This window comes from Myiozetetes cayanensis, unplaced genomic scaffold (genome assembly GCF_022539395.1).
Source record: "Myiozetetes cayanensis isolate MyiCay16 unplaced genomic scaffold, myiCay2020 scf23, whole genome shotgun sequence".
NCBI lineage: Eukaryota > Metazoa > Chordata > Aves > Passeriformes > Tyrannidae > Myiozetetes > Myiozetetes cayanensis.
The window spans coordinates 1,077,166-1,098,351 of record NW_026087445.1 but is presented as its reverse complement, the minus strand read 5'-3'; the positions used below and the strand labels follow the sequence as shown (position 1 = coordinate 1,098,351).

The 21,186-nt window shown below is 47.9% G+C and overlaps 2 protein-coding genes across 2 annotated transcripts in view; one reads left to right on the top strand and one right to left on the bottom strand.

The window, feature by feature from the left end:
* Positions 1–19,441, bottom strand: part of PNPLA7 (patatin like phospholipase domain containing 7) — a 127,538-nt gene extending 108,097 nt beyond the window's left edge. The window contains exons 1-12 of the mRNA XM_050319757.1: positions 19,335–19,441; positions 18,352–18,386; positions 15,846–15,911; positions 15,087–15,174; positions 14,414–14,496; positions 11,805–11,893; positions 11,318–11,458; positions 9,855–10,014; positions 8,749–8,829; positions 3,615–3,743; positions 1,951–2,031; positions 665–809 (exon numbers count right to left, since the gene is read on the bottom strand). Coding sequence (XP_050175714.1) covers positions 665–809; positions 1,951–2,031; positions 3,615–3,743; positions 8,749–8,829; positions 9,855–10,014; positions 11,318–11,458; positions 11,805–11,893; positions 14,414–14,496; positions 15,087–15,174; positions 15,846–15,911; positions 18,352–18,386; positions 19,335–19,386 — 1,150 coding nt within the window. The 5' untranslated portion in view covers positions 19,387–19,441. The remainder of the gene's footprint in view (positions 1–664; positions 810–1,950; positions 2,032–3,614; positions 3,744–8,748; positions 8,830–9,854; positions 10,015–11,317; positions 11,459–11,804; positions 11,894–14,413; positions 14,497–15,086; positions 15,175–15,845; positions 15,912–18,351; positions 18,387–19,334) is intronic.
* Positions 19,442–19,684: 243 nt separating this feature from the next.
* On the top strand, positions 19,685–21,154 carry MRPL41 (mitochondrial ribosomal protein L41). The gene has a single exon (XM_050319828.1). The coding sequence runs from the start codon at positions 19,943–19,945 to the stop codon at positions 20,348–20,350; it is 408 nt and encodes a 135-aa protein (XP_050175785.1). The 5' UTR covers positions 19,685–19,942; the 3' UTR covers positions 20,351–21,154.
* Positions 21,155–21,186: the final 32 nt, after the last annotated feature.

Below are 21,186 nucleotides of genomic sequence, written 5' to 3'. Positions count from 1 at the left end.
GTTTTTTCCAGGTGCAGAGGCAAAATTCAACTCTGTTTTCCTGGGTTTACCTTCAGTACTGACATTTTAGCCTGATAAGACACATATCCAGCAATTTTTCTGCTGGTATCTAGAGTGCACAATTTTCCCAGCTCCTCCTATGCATTTAAAAGTAGGAGTCACTTTTTCCCTCCTCCCCCTCATCCCTCAATATAATTAACAAGACAGTACTAATTTCCCTTTGGAGCTAAGGGCCATTCAAAGGCTTCAAAACTGAAATTCATCTAAGGCAATTGCTAATTAATAAAATAAAAATCCTCTGATCAATAGCAGTGATATCAATGGTCAATCAAACCAATAGGACAAGGGGGAACGGCTTTAAGCTGAAGGAGGGCAGGGTTAGATGGACTATTGGGAAGGAATTCTTCCCTGGGAGGGTGGGGAGGCCCTGGCACAGGTTGCCCAGAGAAGCTGTGGCTGCCCCTGGATCTCTGAAGTGTCCAAAGCCAGGTTGGATTTGGGGTTGGAACCACCTGGACCAGTGGAAGGTGTCCCTGCCCATGGCAGGGGGTGGGAAGGGATGGGCTTTAAGGGCCCTCCCAACCCAAACCGTTCTGGGATTGTGTGATTAGCACGACAATTAAAGAAGGTCACAAAAGCTGCTCCGGGTTTCCAGAACCATTACCCATTTCCAGTCCTTCCCCAGATCTTTCAAACTTCTCCCCACGATCCTCCTCCAATGCACTGGACACTGGTCTTTTCCCTGCTTTGCTGGTGCTTCCTCCAGCTGTGACACTGGTCACGGACACCAGTGGGATGGCCTGGCTCTGCTGCAGGGAGCAAGGGGAGAAAGAAAGGTAAACCACACACTCACTCCTGTCCCACAGGCCTGCAGCCTGCTCTGACCCTCAGGGTCTGCTCCCACTTGTGGTGATCAATCAAAGACCACCAGGGGTGACTTGTCATGGGATCCACCAGCTCCCTCATCCATCCCATCAGGGGCTGGGCACTCAAAACTGGCCCCTTTGTTTAGGTATTCCCTGGCCTTGTCACAAAAAAAGGGAAAATAATCTCTCCAACCAGTTTGTTGGGTTAAAAAGCCATTATTTTAAATTATATCAGACATTATTTACAGCACTGGGTGCATGGGGGATCTCTCCTCCTCAAATGCACACCCAGCAACCAAACAGACCAGATTATAGATGTGAAATGAATACATAATCACTACACATCCATTACATCTCCAGGACACATACACATATGCTAACTACTTCTGTGAACTTCTCTGGATATGAGTAGGGGTGTTTTGAGGGTCTCTGTCACTTGGGGAACACCCCATTCCCCAAACTTTCCTTCTGTGGTCCCAGATATCCTAAAGATATTTCCTGAAAGTATCTCAACTATGTGGTCAAACCACATTGTACTTTTCTCACTGTCTTTGCTCCAACAAAGTCTTTGTTCTCAGAACATCTGCTGGTACATGTTAATCACTGCTACAGGCACTGAGCACTACCTGGTACAAGACTAAGCACTAATCATGGCTAAAGGGATCAAGCACTGTTTTGCTGAAGTCAGAAGAATTTCCCAGCATCTTCCCCCACTGCTGCACGGCCTCCTTTCCAAAGAAATGCAACTTGTTCGGGCAGAGCCTGACCCTCTGCCACCACAGGGACAGCATTTTCTCACACTGCTAGAGGTGGAGGTGACCAGGAGCCATTAACAAACGTCAGGACTGCTGGAGCAGAGAGCAGAGCACATCCATCACTTTGGAGCGATGCACTTCGGACGTGGAAGCTTCCCCAACAATTCCCCAGGCGTGGGCTGGGTTTTATGGGCTGGTTGTACAAGTACCTCACTCCTCAAGTACTGCCATTAGGAATTTAAGAGGTAGCATTTGCTTTTTATGACCTTCTGGAAGAAGGAGAACCTCCCTGTGCCCTGTCAGAGCTGAGGGACAGCCCCCAGACTCACACAGCTGAAGAGCTCGGTGGTCAGACCCAGGTAGTTGTGCAGTGCCAGGAATGTCACCCTCTGCAGCCTCACCATGATGATCTGCAAAGGAGAAGCACCAGGAAGGGATTTAGCATTCTCCCACACTTGTTCTGGCATTTAGATACAATCATGTACCACAGCACCTGAAAGCTCTTTATAAAACACAGACTGTACCCCAAGATGAAATTCCTTTTCAGCAGTTGATAAACTGAGACAGAGTCAAGTGATTTACAATGACTTCACAATCATTTGATGGCACAAGAATCCAAAGCCTCACTCCCAAACACCAAATGCTTTTTGCTTTCTGTAAACACCAATAATAGAGGTCCCTCGAAATAAAAGTTTTTGCTTCTGATTTTCCCCTCTCATTAAAGAAATTAATCCATCTTTCCCCATTCAGAACCTGAGCCACTGCTCCACAAGCACTCAAACCTAACCCAGAACAGCAGTGCCACCCGACCTTCCTCTGCCCTGCCAGACAATTCCCACTCCTAAGCCATCCTCCCTTTTGCACCAGCTCTCCCAGAGTAAATTAAGTTGGTGTTAATGATCTGTTCTCCTCAACCAGGAGGTTCAGGTGTCACTCATAAATCACCCAGATACCAGAACACTTTGCAAGGACAAAAAGATTTAGCAGTGATAGTAAAACAAAAGGACAGCCCAGAGTGACTCATCAGACACTGCACACTTTGGCTGTTACACCTGAGGGATGAGGCAAACTGGATTCCCTAATTCCTGATCCTTGCAGCACCTCCCACCTGCAGGAGGGACAAGCTAAACTTCAGTGCTCACCTGAGAGCACTCTGAGCTCCTGCAAAGCAGGGGAAGGTGAATTTTAAGCTAACCCAAAGCACAACTCTTTCCTCGGGTGCTGCCAGACACTTCTGAAGTGGAAAATTCACACATCCATCTGAGTTTTGTGAATTTTCCAAAGCATCACCCCTCACCAAACAGCTTCTAAGGGTCCAACAGTCCTATTTCAGACCATGTGAATGCCTGTTCATGATTCTAAGCCATTCTAAAGCACTGTTGGTGCTCACCAAGATGCAGAGCCCACGCCAGCACCTTCTCCCCAAGGACCTGACAGTGCAGGTCAGGCTGATTAAAGAGGCTACCACAGGCAGAAATTCAATTAATGGAGATACATATACATAAATTATTTCTTCCTGTATGTGATAATGCTGGAATTATTAAGTCTAGGGCTTTAACAACCAGAGGAATAGCAGGATATCCCAGGCAACCAACAACAGGACAAGGGGACATGGGCTCAAGCTCTGCCAGGGGAGGTTTAGGTTAGATGTTAGGAAGAAATTCTTTACAGAGAGGGTGATCAGGCATTGGAATGGCCTGCCCAGAGAGGTGGTGGATTCACCATCCCTGGAAGTTTTTAAAAAGAGATTGGACATGGCCCTTAGTGCCATGATATAGTAATTAGAGTTGGATCAGGGGTTGGACTTGATGATCTTGGAGGTCTTTTCCAACCCAATCTGTTCTATGATTCTATGATATTCCAAATCTTGAGAAGAAGCTGCACTGAGCAGTTCCCTGCCTGCCAAAGGACGATGAACCTGCTGAGCCTCTGAATGTCTTCCTTGTAACTTCAGAATAAGAGTGATTCCCCCTTCCCCCTCGCTTCTACCTACCTGCACCACTCTCACCAGAGTTTCAGGGTATTTTTGGAACACATCCTGGAAGGCACTTGCTGGAAGTCTCAGAATGGTGGATGGAGTGGCTGCTCGGGCTGAGACAGTTTTGTACGGAGCAGGGTGGCCCTGATGGAAAGTTCCAGAGACACAAGATTAACCCCCCGATTCTCCAACCCCAACCTTCCCAAATTCCTGCTTTGCTGCTCTGTATGTTTGGCAGACATGACCTGACCACAGAAAGGCTTCAGCTCGTGCTCCATGACCCACGGGTGGAGTAATGAGAGCCAGCTCAGGCCAGCAGCTCCATCAGAATTAAACAGAGGCAGAGAAATAAGAGCTACAAGGAGATGGATCAGGTTCAGGGTCTGTCAGCTCTGTCACAGTCGTTACAGACAGAGCCAGGCTCCAGAAGCATTTCAAATTCCAGCTGAAGAGAACAGAGGCTTTGTTGATTTTATTATTTGTACTGACAGCCAAGCTATATTTGCTGCAAAAACAACCCCAGACTCACAAAATCAGTACAAAATACAACAAAACTGTACAGTAATCACATACATAATGGACTGAGAGAAAAACCAGGCAGACTTCTTGTGTTTCAAGATACATATATATATCTTTATATATATCTATGAAATATTCCATGTGACAAAGCCAAACAGCTTCTCTTTACTTAAGACAAAGTGGGTCTGGAACATCTTGCTCTAAGAACAGATTGAGAATTAACAAACCAATGAAAAATAAAACCGCAAGTGGGCAGAATAGAGAGATTTTTTTTTTTTTTAGCCTGGAAGGTAAGCCTCTGGTTCAGGATTTTTCCCCTTGAATCACAAGAGATTTTAAACAAAAATCTATTGCCAAACACTTGGACAAAAAACCTCCAGACAACACCCCTTCTAAAATGTAATGCTGGAAATAACATCTATAACTCATTAATTAATTAATACATCAAATACCCAATATTTCTATGATAAAATGAGCCTTTTTACAGCACAGAGAAGGAGCAAAGGAAGAAATGGAGTTTCTGCTTTAACAGCCACCTCACAACTTTCCCCCTCCTGAACAGCAGCAAAGAAGTTTTCCCAAGCACTAAACACACAGACATTAAATGCTGATTATAAAGAAAACAACTCCCAGGTCTTCCAGGGCACCAGACAACTCCACACAATAACTGGGAAGGAATTCCTGCCTGAAGAACCCAGCAAAGCCAAACGAGAGACTTTCTGCACCACGACAGTCACTCTGGAAAACAAAGCTGCAGCTCTGTCTGCTGGTCTGCAAGGCACCATGAAGGAGGTTCTAAAATTAAATTAAATTAATTGGAACCAATTTCTTAATTACAGAAACTTCGGCTGACCTTTTTATACAATCTGGGCATGATATTAATAGCTTTGATTTTTCAGGTTCCTGAGGGATTGGAAATTTTAAACATCTCTTTGACCTACAGGGCAAAGCTGCCAGTGCCCTCAGTTTTCTCAAGTTTCTTTTCATTAGGTAAAGAAATTAATCATAATTAACAAAAATAAAGGCAACAACCCTCTTTTACAAGCCAGTTTAAAGTCTGCCTTCAGATAAAGAATTAATTTGGAATTCCTATACTTAAATGCAATAGAAAATGTAGATAGTCTGGTTTAAGTGCATAGATCACTGAATTTGCCACCAATTGTATTTCCTACCAATCTCTACATCAAATATGGAGTGAAAAGTAAGGAAATCTGGTAAATCTTTAATTGCTGGACAAGAATAAGCACCAGGTTTAATAGTCTTCCACAACAGTGATTCCCCAGAGCCAAATAAGCCCTGTTTATGCAGTAATGTGGTCTCCAGTCTGCCCAGTAAAGTGTTTGGGTTTTTCTTGTGCTTGTGAGAGGAGAGGCCAGTCCTGAGAGTGTCAGAAAACCAGTCTGGGGATAATAATGGATAATGATGCAGCGGCCTTTTCCTCCCAAGAACAGCCCATTCCTCCAGGTTTTCAGCATATAATTTTGCCTTTTTCATATCCCTGCATGAGAGCAGCTCTGCTCTGAAAGGGCCAACACCACAACTAATGGGTTTGGAACATGCTAAAAGCTGTGAGAGGAGCTCGAGGAGGAAATGTTCTGTAATTGTCAGTTCTCTCAGATGCAAAATAATCAGCAGCACAGGGAGAATACCAGGTTTAAATTATACTACTCTGCAATCCCACACTGAGATGACAGGAACAGTTAAGTTATAATCAGGAGTGAAACGGGGTTTTTTCAAGAGAACTTTTTGTTCTCAGGGCAGGTAACTATTTACTTGTTCCAAGAACTGTGAGATGTCACCTACAGGCAGCAGCCAAATCCAAATGACAGCTAATGGCCAAATCCAAATGAATTTGGTTGAGAAATATGCTACAAGAGATACAGGTGCTTTACATTCTGCCACCTGCAGTGGTACTCCCTCCTTTCTGTACCCAAAAATCTGGCATATTCTCCCTCTTTCCATTGCCTGGGATTTGTCTTCCTCCCCTCCCACCTGACACCCTCCTCCCTGCACCAACACTGCTGCACCCAAAGCTCTTGCAGCAATCAATCTCTTCTTTATAACCTCATCTATCTTGTCCAGTGCCACTTAAACAGACCTGAGCCCTGCAGGCTCACCTTTATCCAAGTGGTTTTTTTCAGTTTCTTTTAATCCTGGCTTTCACACCCCCCTCAGTCACTGCCAGTTGATCAATATTCCACACAGCCTCTTCTTTTTCATTCCTGCTCCCAGTTTTCCTAACACCAGCTCCATAAAGAGGACAAAAGAAGAGTCAGCCCCAAAGCTCCAGAAATCAGCACCACAAGCCATCTCTGCTGGTCCCATTTAACCCAGGAGGAACATTCCCTGTCCAGGGAAAAGTTCTGACTGCACACACGAGCTCTCAGCTGCTGAAAACACCTCATGGACATCAACAATGCTCAGCTCAGAGACTTCTTGAACGTTTGGGGCAGTATCAGTTCAGAGTCAGATTGACTGCACCTCAGAATTGTTCCACAATACCAGGAAAGGTATATATATATATATATATATATATATTCCAAGCACCTGCTTGGATTCAAAAGCTTCCAGCTTCTCCTCCAAGCTTGGAGAAATCAGCATTGATCTGTTCTCAGAATGAGTGAAGTCTCAAGTCACAGCTGGTACCTTTGTATTTAGCAGATCTAAAGGGACTTTTCAACTTTAAAACTGAAAGAGTAAATTAGAAAAGTGCCTCTTGGGTGACCTTTCTTTTAGGTCCAACAACAAGAGCTCTTGCAGCAACCTCAACTTTCTCACAAACCTCTCAGCTAAGTGAGGGCCCAGCCTGACATCATGTGCTACAAAATCAGTCAAAAGAATCACAAATTTAGATGAGGCAACTGAAATGCTCTCTGAATACACCCTTTCTTCATGTCACAGCCTTGGGGTGGGTGCAAGGTTATGGTATCTGCAGGAAGTTCTAATGCATTGATTTGGAATGACAAATTCCTCACTCCTTGCCCATTTTCATCCTTCTCCCATACCCAAAGTCAGCAAGGGACATAAGGAAGAGGAAAAACAGAAATAAACCAGGCAGTTTTATTTCCCACAAAGCTGGGAAATGAGGAACAAAAGAGTTGTAAAAATAAATGAGAACAAGTTTAGCAAAAAAAACCAAAACTGCAAGGTTTTTTCATTCCATGTTCTCCTCCATGCTGCTAACTCTGTTCAACACACTTTCAATCATTTTTATTTTTTTTATTTACCAGTGGTATAACTAATGAGAAAGAGAAAAAGATATCATAGAATGAGAATTAAAAAACAAAAAAAATCCCACCACAACAAAAAATGAATGGCAACACTCTTAAAAAAAAAAACAAACAACAAAGCCAGAAAACACTGTTATACAAGAAGGATTTCTTTTCCTATATTTCTTTATAAAGCAAGAAGATGACTAGTATTAATGTTCCTATATGATGGCCCTGCTCTTTAGAATATTGTCATTAAGAAAACTTAGTGGTGGAAGTAACAAGGAGAGAGGTACTAATATGAATTTAGAAATATATTCATATGAATATGACAGCAAGAACTGGACTTGTACAGTCCAAATTATTCAAATGCCATTACTTTCTACAGAAGGCAGTGTGACCAAGCTTAAAAAATTGTATCCCTGTCGATAGGTTTTATGGGAACTCTAAATACAGATATATAGATGCATGTTTGCACTTAAAAGTGGCAAAGAACACTTTAGACAATCCTTAAACTACTTAATGGCACCTTCTGATGAACAGAGACAGCCAAGCACAACAGAAATATGATACAAGGCCAAACATTAATACTGATTAGATTATCTTCATCCTCTTAACTACTAAAATCCTTCAAAAGAAAGCACATTTGGTGCTTGAGTATTATCAAAGATGGGGAATTCAACACCTTCCATTCAGGTATTCCTAAAGAGCTGTGCTGGGATGATCTCAGCAAAACCCTCAGTGTAATTCCAACTGAAACAAAATCCACCAATCTGCACATCAAATATGACCCCCACAAAACATTCAGCTCATCCTGTCCCCTGCCAAAGAGCACAACCCTCAGCTGGTCACCAGCACCACTGATGGAGGAAAATCAATCAACCCATCCACTGCTTTCACAGCACAATCACAGTAATGGCACCTGTCAGATTTATTTCCATTAGATTAAATAAAAATGAATTCAGTAAGCAACAAATCAAACTCTCAGGCCCAGGGTGTGACCCTTGGGGATGGGCCTGTGCAGGGCTGAGGGTTGGACTCGATGGTCCTTGTGTGTCCCTTCCAACTCAGCATATTCTGGGATTCTGTGAAACAGTGGAAAAGCCTGGAATTCTGGACCCAGTCTGGTCCTGCCCCTGACTTGAGTTGTGCCCTTGAGCAAATCAAACCCTGTCTCAGACTTCCAGACATAAAGGAATAATCCAAATCCTACTGCTGAGCAGGAACAGCCAGAGTTCCACCGCCACCTTACACACCCCAGAGCTCACTTCACACCCGGGAAGGCCTGGGAGGAGCAGAAGAGTTAATCAAAAAACCATTTTGCATTCTGAGTCCTTCCCAGGAATATTCAACTCCTGCTCCCCCTGCCAGGCTCTGCCATGCAGCAGCACTGCAGGAACCCTGCAGCTTCCAGAACTCACCGTGATGACATCGAGGATGCTGAGAAGGCTGTGGACACTGTCTCCTGCCAGCACCTCCTTCACCACCACTTCTGTTCCATCCTGCAGGCACAGACACACCATTACTGCAGGCTCACAACTGCATTTTGGCAAATTGGGAGCGTTTCAGAAAGCTCCCATCCTCCCACATGCTCTGGGCAGCTCCCATTCCAGGTTCCCCGTTGGGACTTGGATGCTTGTTTTTGTCTCTGCTCCGGTGGAAAGGTGGTAATTCCAACCACAGGCTTTCAAACCACCATTCTAAAAGGGGATAAATTTAAAGAAACTAAAAGCCAGTTTTGTCTGGGGGGAGCTGGACCTGCTTGTCTTTGCTTTGTAACCACCAACAAAACAAAAGCTGCCTTCACTCTGAGGCAGAAGGAGCCTCCTTTATCAAGGGGGTTCACGTCAAGAACAGCAAAGTGTAAAAATATACAGAAATCATCAAATTTGGTATCATTTCCAAACATGAGTCCCCTGCATTTTCAGCCATTGGAAACCTGTTCACAACCTAAAGCTAAACTCAGTGTTCAGTCAGGAAGAAGAAAAACATTAAAAATCAAACTTGGCAGAAAGGATCACAAGGGCTGGCACTCAACATTTTAAGACTCACCCATGAAACAAACCATCATTTCTTTTCCTTGTCTACCCAAAAGTGAATCTGACTCTTCCACCTCCCAGTTAAAACCCAGTAACCCCCATTAGAATATTCTGAAGTGAGCTTGGTGTCTCCTGCTCTCTCTGCCCGCCCACTTTCTACAATGACCATCCCAAAAGTGAATGTTTCCAAGCCCACCTTGCACCCTGTCCTCCCTCAGTAACTCTGCAACTCATGTGGGAGGATATTTCCACGTGCCCCAGCAGCACTGTGTCCTTTCCTCTCATCTGAGACACGAGTGACCAGAGTTACAAACCTTGATCTTTATATTTATATTTATAAATACCACGGCCCCCAAGAGCCGGGAGTGATCCCTTACAAATCACTGTGATTCACAGGCCTAAGTCTAATCAATGCTCACTGATTCACGCCAGCCTATGGGCTATGCCAACAGATTTATCTCAAAAACTGCAGAGCAGTTGATTCTTACACTTTCTTGGATGCAAACTTCCAGCTTGCCATCCTGCACCACGTAGATGCTGTTGTCCAGCTGCCCGGGACGGAAGATGTACTCGCCCTCGTGCAGCTGCACAAAGAACATGTGCTTGCACAGCTCCAGGAACAGAGGCTTCTCAAAGTGCCCAAGGACCCTGCAGCAAAGAAAATGCAGAGGGAAACCCAAAAAGTCACCAGTGCCCTTGGAAAATCCTTCCTAAATTAGCAGTGCATGAATTGCAGAGGAAGCCCCGAGCGGCTGCTGCGGGGAAGAAGGAGCAGAGCTCCCCAAAATAGAGGAGCAAGAGCACTGTGAAACACTGAGGCTGTAAATATTGGGGTTCCTTGGGAGGAGAACTCCAAGGAATGCCAGCAGGCTCAGCAGGAAGTGCAGCCAGCCTTCTTCCAGCAAACACCAGCACGGCTTCAGAAGGGGAAGGAATGCAAAGCCCTGCAGGATTCACACACTGCAGGAGAAAAGTTAGCCCATGGAACTCTCCCTTTTAGTGCAGCTGCCCTGTCTGTGGAACCAGGACATGGCAGAAATATTGAAAACAATTCCTGTCATCTGCACGCACTTTAAATTTGGAATATTCCATCTCCTGCAGGTAACGTGCACCTGGACTCCTCCAGTACTGAAAATAGCCAGTCACTACCAGGCAGACAGAAACACAGATCTCAAAGCTGATCACTCTGTTACAGAGCTCCATCAGCTCACATTTATCAGGATTAATCCATCAAATTCCACTGCAACATCAATTAGTCACAGGAGATCATAATTCCACAGCAGCGAGTTTAGATGCCTTAAACAGCACTTTTATTGGAGAATGTGTGACCTTCAGGACTGAATTCTATCATATCTGGGAGGAAAAATGGACATCCACAAATAAAACCAAAATCACAGATTGGATGATCTGAAACTCTCAGCTGTGTCAGCAAATTTAACCTCTTGCTGAAGGGGCACAAAGACCAACCCTTCTTCTTAATCTGCCCAAGAGCCCTGGGGATTAACTTGACTTTCATTTGATTTGCAACCTTTTCAGCCAGAGAAGTAAAAGATTCTGCAGCTTAGAGAGCTGTCAATATGGTATCCAATTAACATTTACCAATTATGATGCTTTCCTGTAGCAAAAAATTGTCTGATGGAGCCTAAAGAGAAGTTTTAAAATGCACTACATCTGTTCACATTAGAACACCTTCATTATCACTATCCCCAAATTAAGGCTACTAATCTACATCCCTTTATTCCCCCTTCTCATTTTTTATTTTTAAAACAAACTCCATTATTTTCTTAACATTTCTAGAAAATTCGAAGTCCTTTATTCTGTCCTCATGCTCAGATGAATTTCAGTCAACTCCTTCAAGATTCTGACCCTGAAGCCATAAAGGCTGAGACTTGATACAACCTGCCAAATATTCACATCCAAACTCCAAACTCCTCTTCCCATTTAGCATTACCTGACATTTTTAAGCATGTACAGGACTTCTGATGGCAAATGGGAATTCTTCACATCAAATTCAGTCAGATCTGCCTCCAGCAAAGAGGGAGGAGGCTCTTTCCTCTGCAGAGTTGGACATTCCTTCTTAATACGTAGAATCCTGCAAAGGAAAACATGAGTCAGGGAGCTCAGGACATCCCCTCATTTGTCTTAATTATATAGTAAATACTGGATAAGTATATGGGGAATACCAACCACTCACCATCCCAAGTTACACATCATCAATTAGCTAAACCTTCCACCCTCCTGCCTTTCTTCAACCAGACCAGCCAGTGCTGCACAAACCACCCCCAGTTCAGCAAACTGCCCAGCTGATCCTCAGCTGACAGGACTGGGAAAAGCCAGGAGCTCTGGAAAAGTGCTCTGCTAAGGACTGGGCCACAAATAAAGACTCCAAACCCATCCTCCACAGCATAATTTTTCCCTTTTCCCAAAAGCCCCAGTACCTTTTGGCCAGAGATAAAACTTTAGCCCGTTTGCGCATCCTCTGGCGAGGCACCGTGTTCCCAACCAGGGAGTTGGGAAGAGTTGTAACCTGGGAGGGGAGAAGGAAAATAAAAACAGTTACTAAACCCCAGAACAAACCAGAAAAACCAACCTAATAGTTCCAACTCTGCAGAGGTTCCAACCCATCCACCAGCCATTCAGAACCACAGAATGTGCTGAGCTGGAAGGGACCCACAAGGATCGTCCAGTCCCACCCTCAGCCCTGCACAGGCCCATCCCCAAGGGTCACCCCCTGTGCCCCAGAGGATCACCCAAACCCTCCTGGAGCTCTGGCAGCCTTGGGGCTGTGCCCACTGCCCTGGGGAGCCTGTTCAGTGCCAACCACCCTCTGGGGGAAGAACCTTTCCCTGAGATCCACCCTGAGCCTGCCCTGAGGCCACATCAGAACATGGACAGCATAAAACACTCCTGTAAGACCTCAGAGGATTGGAACAACATCTACTTCAGGATCACTTCCTCTCTATAAAGCAAGCAAAGGATATTTTGATTTTCTAAGCAACTGCTGCAGTGGTAATGGATGGTAGGGGGGAAAAACCCTTTAGCTGTGGCTCTCACTCAGGAACACTCAAGAACACGAGTAAGGCACTGATCTCTTCTCCCTGTGAGCAGGGACAGCACCCAGGGAATGGCTGGAGCTGTGCCAGGGAGCTTTAGTTTGGATATTGGGAAAAGCTTCTTCCCCCAGAGGGTGGTTGGCACTGAACAGGCACTGAACTGACCAGGGCCACGTTCATGTCTGGGCTGGTGACAAACCAAGACTTTTCCCTGCTTTTCCCAGTTCCCAAGTGCCACCCTCTGGAGAAAGACAACAACTGCTACACCAAAAAAACCCTCCTTAGTTACTTCCAAAACATTCCCAGTTCTTCATTTGTTTCTCTAAGAGTTGAATCTCTGTAAAACTTCTCTGTCACAAAATAAATCTTTAATTAGTTTGGAAGGGTTTTTTTTAAGTAAAACCTTGACAAGTTATCAAAAATCCCCGCATTACAAACCACAGCAGTCAGTGTGTAATAGTCTCTGCCTTATTCAGGAATAAAGGTAAAAAGTGAGGTCTAAAATCCCAAAACTAAAAAAAAAAAAACAAAACAAACAAACAAACAAAAACAAAACCAAAAACAAACAAAAAAACTGAAACAATTTTCCCACGTGGGATTCTAAGCATTCTTTACTTATGTGACTTCCACATAAACAGCTGTGTTAAAGAACATTAAAACCATGAGGTTGCACATTTAACACTATGAGGAATATTAAAACCATGAAGTTGCACACGCACAATTTCCCTCCACTGAGGGCTTTTGTGGCCAAGTTCCACATAAAGGCTGACCTGCAATGGAGGGTTCAGGGAGTAACCACCTCCTCCACAGTGAGACAGAGCTCCAGAGTGAATATTAAACCAGCACAGGGTCTAATTAAAGTCCAGGTACTCGAATTCACCTCAACCAAGCGAACGAGGCAGGAGGCCAGGGCAGCTCTCAGGAGGAAATGCTCCCCAACACCCAAGGACTGGCAACCCAAGGTTCCTCTCCTGGACCTTCTTCTTCTAGAGATGCAGCTTTTCAGTGCCCTGGCACTGTGAGGGCTCTCCTGGACTCAGCAGATCATGGCACAGGGCACAGCCCCCAAAAAGGGGCCAGTCCCATCCTGGCCTGGCAGCTTCCCAGGAGTTCTGGCTCTCCAGGACAGAGGGCATGGAGAACGTACCCCAGTCAGAATTAAACAGCCTTGGCTCTTCTCCTGCCATCTGTACCCACTAGCCTTCACTGAACAGAGGATTAGAAATAAGCAACAAACATTTGGGGCTCTGAAAAGAACCACCTGAGGAAGAGGCAGCTTTCCAAAGTCAGGGGTTATCAGTAGGACCACATACATATATAAATATATATATATAAATATATATACTTACATGAGAGATACATATATCTCATATATATATGTGATATATATATATCTTACATATATCTATATATATATCTATATAAGATATATAGATATATATAAGATATTGACAGGACAAGGAAGAATGGCTTTAAACTGAAAGACAGTGGATTTAGATGGGATATTTGGAAGAAATCCTTCCCCGTGAGGGTGGTGAGGAGTTGGGATGGAATTCCCAGAGAAGCTGTGGTTGCCCCATCCCTGGAAGTGTCCAAGGCCAGGTTGGACTGGGCTTGGAGCAACCTGGGCTAGTGGAAAGTGTCCCTGCCCACGGCAGGAGGTGAGACTGGATAGGCTTTAAGGTCCCTTCCAACCCAAACTACTCTGTGATTCCATTATATTTAAACAATCATCATCTCCATATAGGAGTTCAGATATTCAGTGATTTATTACTACCCTCACTGGCTGCAAATACTCTTGAAAGAGATAAAGTTTGGCCAGAAGGAGAAGCTCCTGCTGCTCCACCAGCAACTCAGGAAGCACTCCAGGGGTTCTGAAACATCCATGAAATCCCAGTGAAATTTTACAGGTTGAAGGCCTGTTATTGCAAAGTCTACACCTCCCAGAGTGGATTTCAACCTCCCTTCCCTCCCCCTGTGCCAGATCCTCTCACCTTCCTCATGATCTTCCTCCCGTAGAACATCACTTTGTCCCTCTTGCGGAACCTGTACTGAGGCACGTGGGGCTGCAGTTGTTCTGCAACAGAGAAGCATCCCGTCAGAAACCACCTGCTGAGGGAAAACACCCCAGCACAGGCTGCCAGTTTTGCTGCCCTGGCTCCTGCCTGCTCAGCTGGCACCTCTCATGGTCAGCACTGGGAGTTTAAACCAGCTCAGGACACCTCAGTACCCAGGTGTGACCAGCCAAGCCAGAGCTGGTTTGGGGTTCTGCCTCAGCACCAGGGGAGATAAAGGGCTCTTTAAACAGACACAAGGATTAAGCAATTTTAATCTCACAAAGGAAACCTCTAATTCAACCATTTCTCATTACTGTAACAGTGAAATCACAGCAGGGCTGAAATCATTTGCATAATTTACAGCTGGTTCTAAGGCTGATCCCAATCACACACTGGAGAAATAAAAACCTCCAGCATCCCTCACGTGACGGTTTTGGATTCTGGGTTCAGTCCTCAGTAAGTGAATCAACAAGAGCTCTTCATCCTTTTAATGCTGTCTTCCTGCAAGAGCCGCCCCTTCACAGCAAACAACTACCACAGATTATTACAAAAATACTCCAGATAGCTGGGAAAACTGCTTTTAAAACTTACTTAATTATCAGATACTTACTGGATTGTCTCACTCTTCTGTACACAACAAACACAACAACTGCAATGAACAGCAGTGCCACTGCAGCTCCAATTGCAATTCCAGTCAGCTGGGAGGGAAATTTAGGGGGAAAGAAGTTAATACTTTTCAACTTTATAAATTACCATGTACTTTTTGGAGGGCTGGTGAACAGTCAGCTCAGTAAGATGTTCTGAAAATCAAGCACGCTCATGAATACTTGGTTTTTAATTCAAGCATCAAATGTGCAAGAAATTTAAGATCTATCAGTGGCTCACATGCAAAATATTCCACATTTTTCTTCCCAAAGATCTATGAGCTGATCAGCTCAATGTACAGGAGATGGACAAGGCCCTAGAGTGACAGGACAAGGGGAAATGGCCTTCAGCTGAAGGAGGGCAGGGTTAGATGGGGTATTGGGAAGGAATCCTTCCCTGTGAGGGTGGGGAGGAGTTGGGATGGAATTCCCAGAGAAGTTGTGGCTGCCCCAGCCCTGGAAGTGTCCAAGGTCAGGCTGGACTGGGCTGGGAGCAACCTGGGCTGGTGGAAGGTGTCCCTGCCCATGGCAGGGGGTGGGACTGGATGAGCTTTAAGGTCCCTTCCAACCCAAACCATTCCATGATTCTAAACAGCAGGGATTAATTCCTGCCTCGGGCCCAGTGACAGCAAAGAAACAAACACTCAGACTTTGGTGACAACTGCTGATGATTCAGGAGAAGCTGCACACTCTGGATGCACAGCCAACCTGCAGCCACACTTTACCATAGTGGTGTGGATCCTGTCCTCCACAAACTGCAGCATGGGGGTTGCATCTCCTGGGCTCACAGCCTGGCACCAAAAGGAAGGTGAAATTAGTTTCCCACAGCTGGCAAAAAAGCCTCCATAAAAAAAAACATCTCAGTGCCTGGTCTGTCACATACCTTAAAACACAACTCGATTGTGTTTTTTCCACGTCTTTCTTTGACTTTGCAAACACAAACATTCAGTGGAGAGGGGCTATTAGGGGAGTTTTGAGTTGAGTTCAACACATTCTAAACGGTCCTAAACCGGGTGACAACTTTTTTTGGTGGTTTTAAGTTATTCAGAGAAACAAGGACGAGAATGGAATGTAAAAGACTTTATGAGACTGAGAAAACAAGCCATAAACCAGCAGGTTAAAGTCATCATAAAAAGCAAATGATGCACAGGGCCAAAAGCCCTGACCTCAGGTGGCTGCCCTGGGACCTGTGCCCACCACTGCTTCTCAGGAATAAAACCTGGTTGTTAAAAGAACCTCACAAATGCCACTTTAAAACTGTGGAGAAGTTGGGGGGAAAGGCAAAAAAAAATACTACAAACAAGTAGTGAACAAACCCAGCACAAGATGTGTCCCCCTGCAAGTCCTGAACCTGCCAAGCCCTTGAATTAAGCACTACACACAGTTCTGGTAACAATTCCTGTCCCTGGTTCCAGACCTGGGTGACATCTGGGTTTAGCTTTGCCACCAAGAGAAAAATGAAGTGCACACCGAGTCACCAAACTGGTCTCTCTCATAATTCCAGTTCTGCAGCAGAAATGAAACTCCTGCCTGACCACTCACCTCTCACTGCGCTCACTTGGGCCTCTCAGGTTCCTTTAACACAGCACATGGACAGTTTATCTTCCCAGCATGAGCCAAACTAACGGTATCACTATTCTTATCAGACTGTTATCCATGGGATTGTAGTACAAAGTCACAAGAATTTGAAAAAAAAAAATAAAAAGCTGAATACGTGGTAGCAACAGATGCAACACCTGGTGACACAGAGAGTGCTTGGTGTAAACCCACTGTGGTCACTGAATGTATTTCCCCTTGACAGTGTGAGGGACATGGACAGCTCCGCTGCTCTCCAGGCCTGTAGGATCTCAAATAACATCCAAAATAGTAGTTGCCAACTGACACTCTCAGTGCTGCTCCAGGAGGAGGAGAAACAAACCCAAGAGCCAAAGAACAAAACCCCGCCGTGCCTGGAGGGAACCCTCGGGCCTCGACGAGGGAAAGAAGAAATTCAGAGCTCCAAGAAACACTGAGAGAGGTTTCTTGCAAGGTTTTCACCGGTGAAAACATGATATTCCCCCACCCAGACCTGGGGGGAGGATCTTTTCCAGCCCTGCCAATCCTGCTGGAAAAGCAGAGGAAGCGAAGCAGCCAAGGCTGAGCTGTGGAGACACCTGGGAATGTCAGCAATTCCTGGGCCATGACAGCACCTGGGGCAGGTGTGAGGTCATGGGCAGCTCCTCTCTGAGGAGGGCTGGGGCCACCACCCAAATCCAAGGACTTCACAGGTGCCTCACACAGCCCCAAACAATTCTCAGACCCAAAAAAACACCAGTGGGATAACCCTGAAAAAATCCCTCATTGCACCAAAAAATGGAGCAAAGACCTGCTTAGAGGCTGGATTTGGATAAAGAGCTTTTCTCTGCTTCTCAGTGTTGCAGTTTCCTTAAGAAGCAGAGACTTCACAGCGATCAGCACCAACAAGCAGCCTCACACCCATCCAGAGTCCAGGCACCAACACTCAGCTCTGCTGGGAGTCCAACAACACCTCCCTGCAGTCCAAGGCAAACACCGAGACATTCCCCGTCCTGGGAGGGGTGGGAAAAGCTTATCAGCACTGAAAGCAAGGCCTTCAAACTGGGACTGCCCAAAACATCAGATTTCCTCCCTGCTCTGAAGCACCCAGGGTCACATGCCTTGTTTTGACTACAGGGACTGGAGTTTCACAAAACACTCTGAAGAGCTCAGGAGTAGGTTGTGTGTGTTTTTCAGTTCTGAGAACTAAACCAGAAAAGAATAGAACTATTTTCTTTCTCCTGGCTGTGAAAAGCACCACACACATGCCTTGCTGGACCACGAGTTTCCAATTTATGGTTAAGAATAAATGCAAGGAGAGCAGGCTGCCAGAATCCTGCAATTCTCCCTTCCTTAGGCTAAAACCATACAAAACAAAAGTTATTTAAACCATATAATTGTGCAAACGGTTTAGAACACAAAGCAGAGTGTGAATGGCTTGCAAGAAATCAAAAAAATTTTGAAAATAATAAAAAGCACACGTGCACTAAAATGGGACCAGTCCTAAAAAGTTTGAAAGGGTAAAGCTCTTGGAAAGATAAAACTCTTGGAAAGAAAGGTTCCCTTCAAAGTCAAAGCACCTAAAGGCATTGTCCAAATGTTATCAAATTAGGTACAGCACCTAACAACACTCCCAGGGAAATAAATATGCCCAAAACCAAGAGCGAAGCAAAGTACCTGAAGGCTGGTGCCGTTGTCATCTTCAGCCATGTCTGGAGGCACAGCAGGAGCAAAAGTAAAACCAAAAAGAGAAGATTGAGTTAAGAGGTGATGACACTCTCTGATCCAAATTCTTGAACAATACAAGAACACAAGGGGAAAAATAACTTTTTAACTTCACCATCCCTTTGTGCCGAGCAACAAAACCCAGCAGTGGAGTGCTGGGGGACAGGGTTGTGTCTCCTAAAGGAACTCCTCCACAGCCACGGGAATTCACACACGGGACAATCGCGGGTGCTCACAGCCCCGTGGCACAGCCAGAGCCGCCTCTGGGCACCCGTGCTCCAAGGAAAAGGGAACACGGGGATGGCACTGCCCGGGGGACACCCACACCGGGAGAGGGGATCGCGGCAGGGCCGGGCTGCGGGGCCGGGCAGCACCGGGGCACCCTCCGGGTCAGCCGGGGTAACCCTCCTGGTCAGCTCGGGTCAGCCCCGGGTCACCGTCCTGGTGACCCCCCGGCCAGACCCGGGTCACCCTCCTGGTCAGCCCTGGGTCACCCTCCCGGTAACCCCCCGGCCGGACCCGGGTCATCCCCCGGGACAGCCCCGGGTTATCCTCCTGGACAGCCCCGGCCCGACCCAGGCCATCCTCCTGGTCAGCCTCGGGTCACCCTCCCGGTCAGCTCCGGCCGGACTCGGGTCACTCTCCTGGTCACCCCCTGGCCATTCCCGGGTCACCGTCCCGGTCACTCCCCGGCCGGACCCGGGTCACCACCCCGGGTCATGCTCCGGGTCAGTGCCGGGTTACCCTCCTGGGCAGCCCCGGAACACCCCCGGCTCGCCCTCCCGTGCCGTGTCCCGTCTCGCCCGGTCACACCTCGGGACCCGGGCGGGCAACAACAACCCCCTCCCGCCGGGGCACTGCGGGGCCGCCCCGCCCGCAAGGCCCGGGCCCGCCGCCGCTCCCCGCCGAGCCCCGCCACCCCGGCACGCTCTCACCTGCAGCTGCCCCCGCTCCCGCCGCCGTTCCCGTTCCCGTTCCCGTTCCCATCCCGATCCCTTTCCCGGTGCCGATCCCGGGCCGGGGCCGAAGGGCGCGGGGCGCACTCCCCGCCCGCCGCCGCCAGGGGGCGCCCCCGCGCCGGGACCCGCCCACCCCCTGCACCCATTGGCGGGAAAGCCCCGGCCGCGCCAAGCCACGCCCCTCCCGCGGGATGCTCGCCGATGATTGGGTGGGATCTCGCGGGGGAGCATCGGCGCTGCGGATTGGCTGGTGTGCGTCGGCCAATGGGAGCGGGCGGTGTTGCGGGGTGGGGAGGCGGGAGGGCTGCTCCGGGTCGTGAGGGGAGAGAGGAGAGAGCGGCCCGGGGAGCCCTCGGGGGACTGGCCCTGCTGAGGAGAGAGCGGCCCGGGGAGCCCTCGGGGACTGGCCCTGCTGAGGAGGGATCGGCCCGGGGAGCCCGCACTGCCCTCGGGGACCGGCCCTGCTGAGGAGAGACCGGCCCGTGGAGCCCGCACTGCCCTCAGGGAGAAGCTCTGGCTCCGCTGAGGGAGCGGCCTCGCTCTCAGTGACCGGCTCCGTCTCCGCTGAGCCCTCGATCCCCGCCATGGGGCTGCTGTCGCAGCTGGCCCGCGGGCTGGTGCGCGGCGCCGACCGCCTGTCTCCCTTCACCAGCAAGCGCGGCCCGCGGACCTTCAACAAGGGCCGCGGCGCCAAGAAGCTGGGCGTGCTCACCAGCAGCAAGAAGTTCCTCCTCGTCAAGGAGATGGTGCCGGAGTTCGTCGTGCCCGACCTGACGGACTTCAAGCTGCGGCCCTACGTGTCGTACCGCGCCCCCGAGGGCTCCGAGCCGCCCGCCACGGCCAAGCAGCTCTTCGACCAGCTGGTGGCTCCGCGCATCGAGAAGGACGTGAAGGACGGCACGTTCGAGCCCGGCAATCTGGAGAAGTACGGCTTCGAGCCCACGCAGGAGGGGAAGCTCTTCCAGCTCTTCCCCAAGAACTACGCGCGGTAGGGAACGAGCAGCGCCCGCGGCGGGGCCGAGGCACGACCGGCACTCGCGGGACAGGCTCTGGCGCCGGACATTAAAGCGAGTCCTTCCACCTCGTCCCTCTGCAGTGTGTGATTTAAATCCTGGGGGGAATTGGCCGTTCATTCCGCGCAGTTGTGCCTGGAGAGCACGGCCCTGCCTGTGAGTTTCTAAACACAAAGTACTGCAAAGTTTAGAGTTGAATTAAGGATGAAAACGCGCTCTGGGAGAAGGGAAGCACATTCAGTGCGTGTTCTGAGCACCCAGTCCGAGTCCTGAAGGAGGTGTCTGCAAACCCCCCCGTTTTCGGGGCTGGGGAGGCCAGGAGGGGTTGGTGCTGCTCTGGCTCCCAGATCTGAGTCCTGCAGCCCAAATCCCCACATGAGCGAGTGCAGGATCACCCACAGCGGGGGGAGGGGAAGGCACAGCTTTCCTAACTCCAGTTAAACTCTGCATTTCTCACTTCCTGTGAAGCTCATCAGAGTGAGTTACACACGAGTGGTGGTTTTCTGCCTTCAGCTCTGGGTGCAACACCTCAGCCCTTCCTTGCAGAGACTTTCTTTCCATGTGAAGGCAGATTGTAACTGGAGCCTCCTCATTTCTCTGAGCAAAGCAAGGGCTGGCCTAAAGCCTAAACCAGTCTCAGTCTGGTCCCAGTGACAGCACTGCAGCTTTGCTGCCCTCGGGCTGTTCCCTCTCCCTCTCACAGGGCAATAAAAGGCGTTACAAGCTTTAAAACAGAGCTACAAGGACACACCCTCGGTGTTCCCAGGAAACTGGTTCGTCCGCTCTGACTCCCAAAGAACATTCACCGAGTGCCC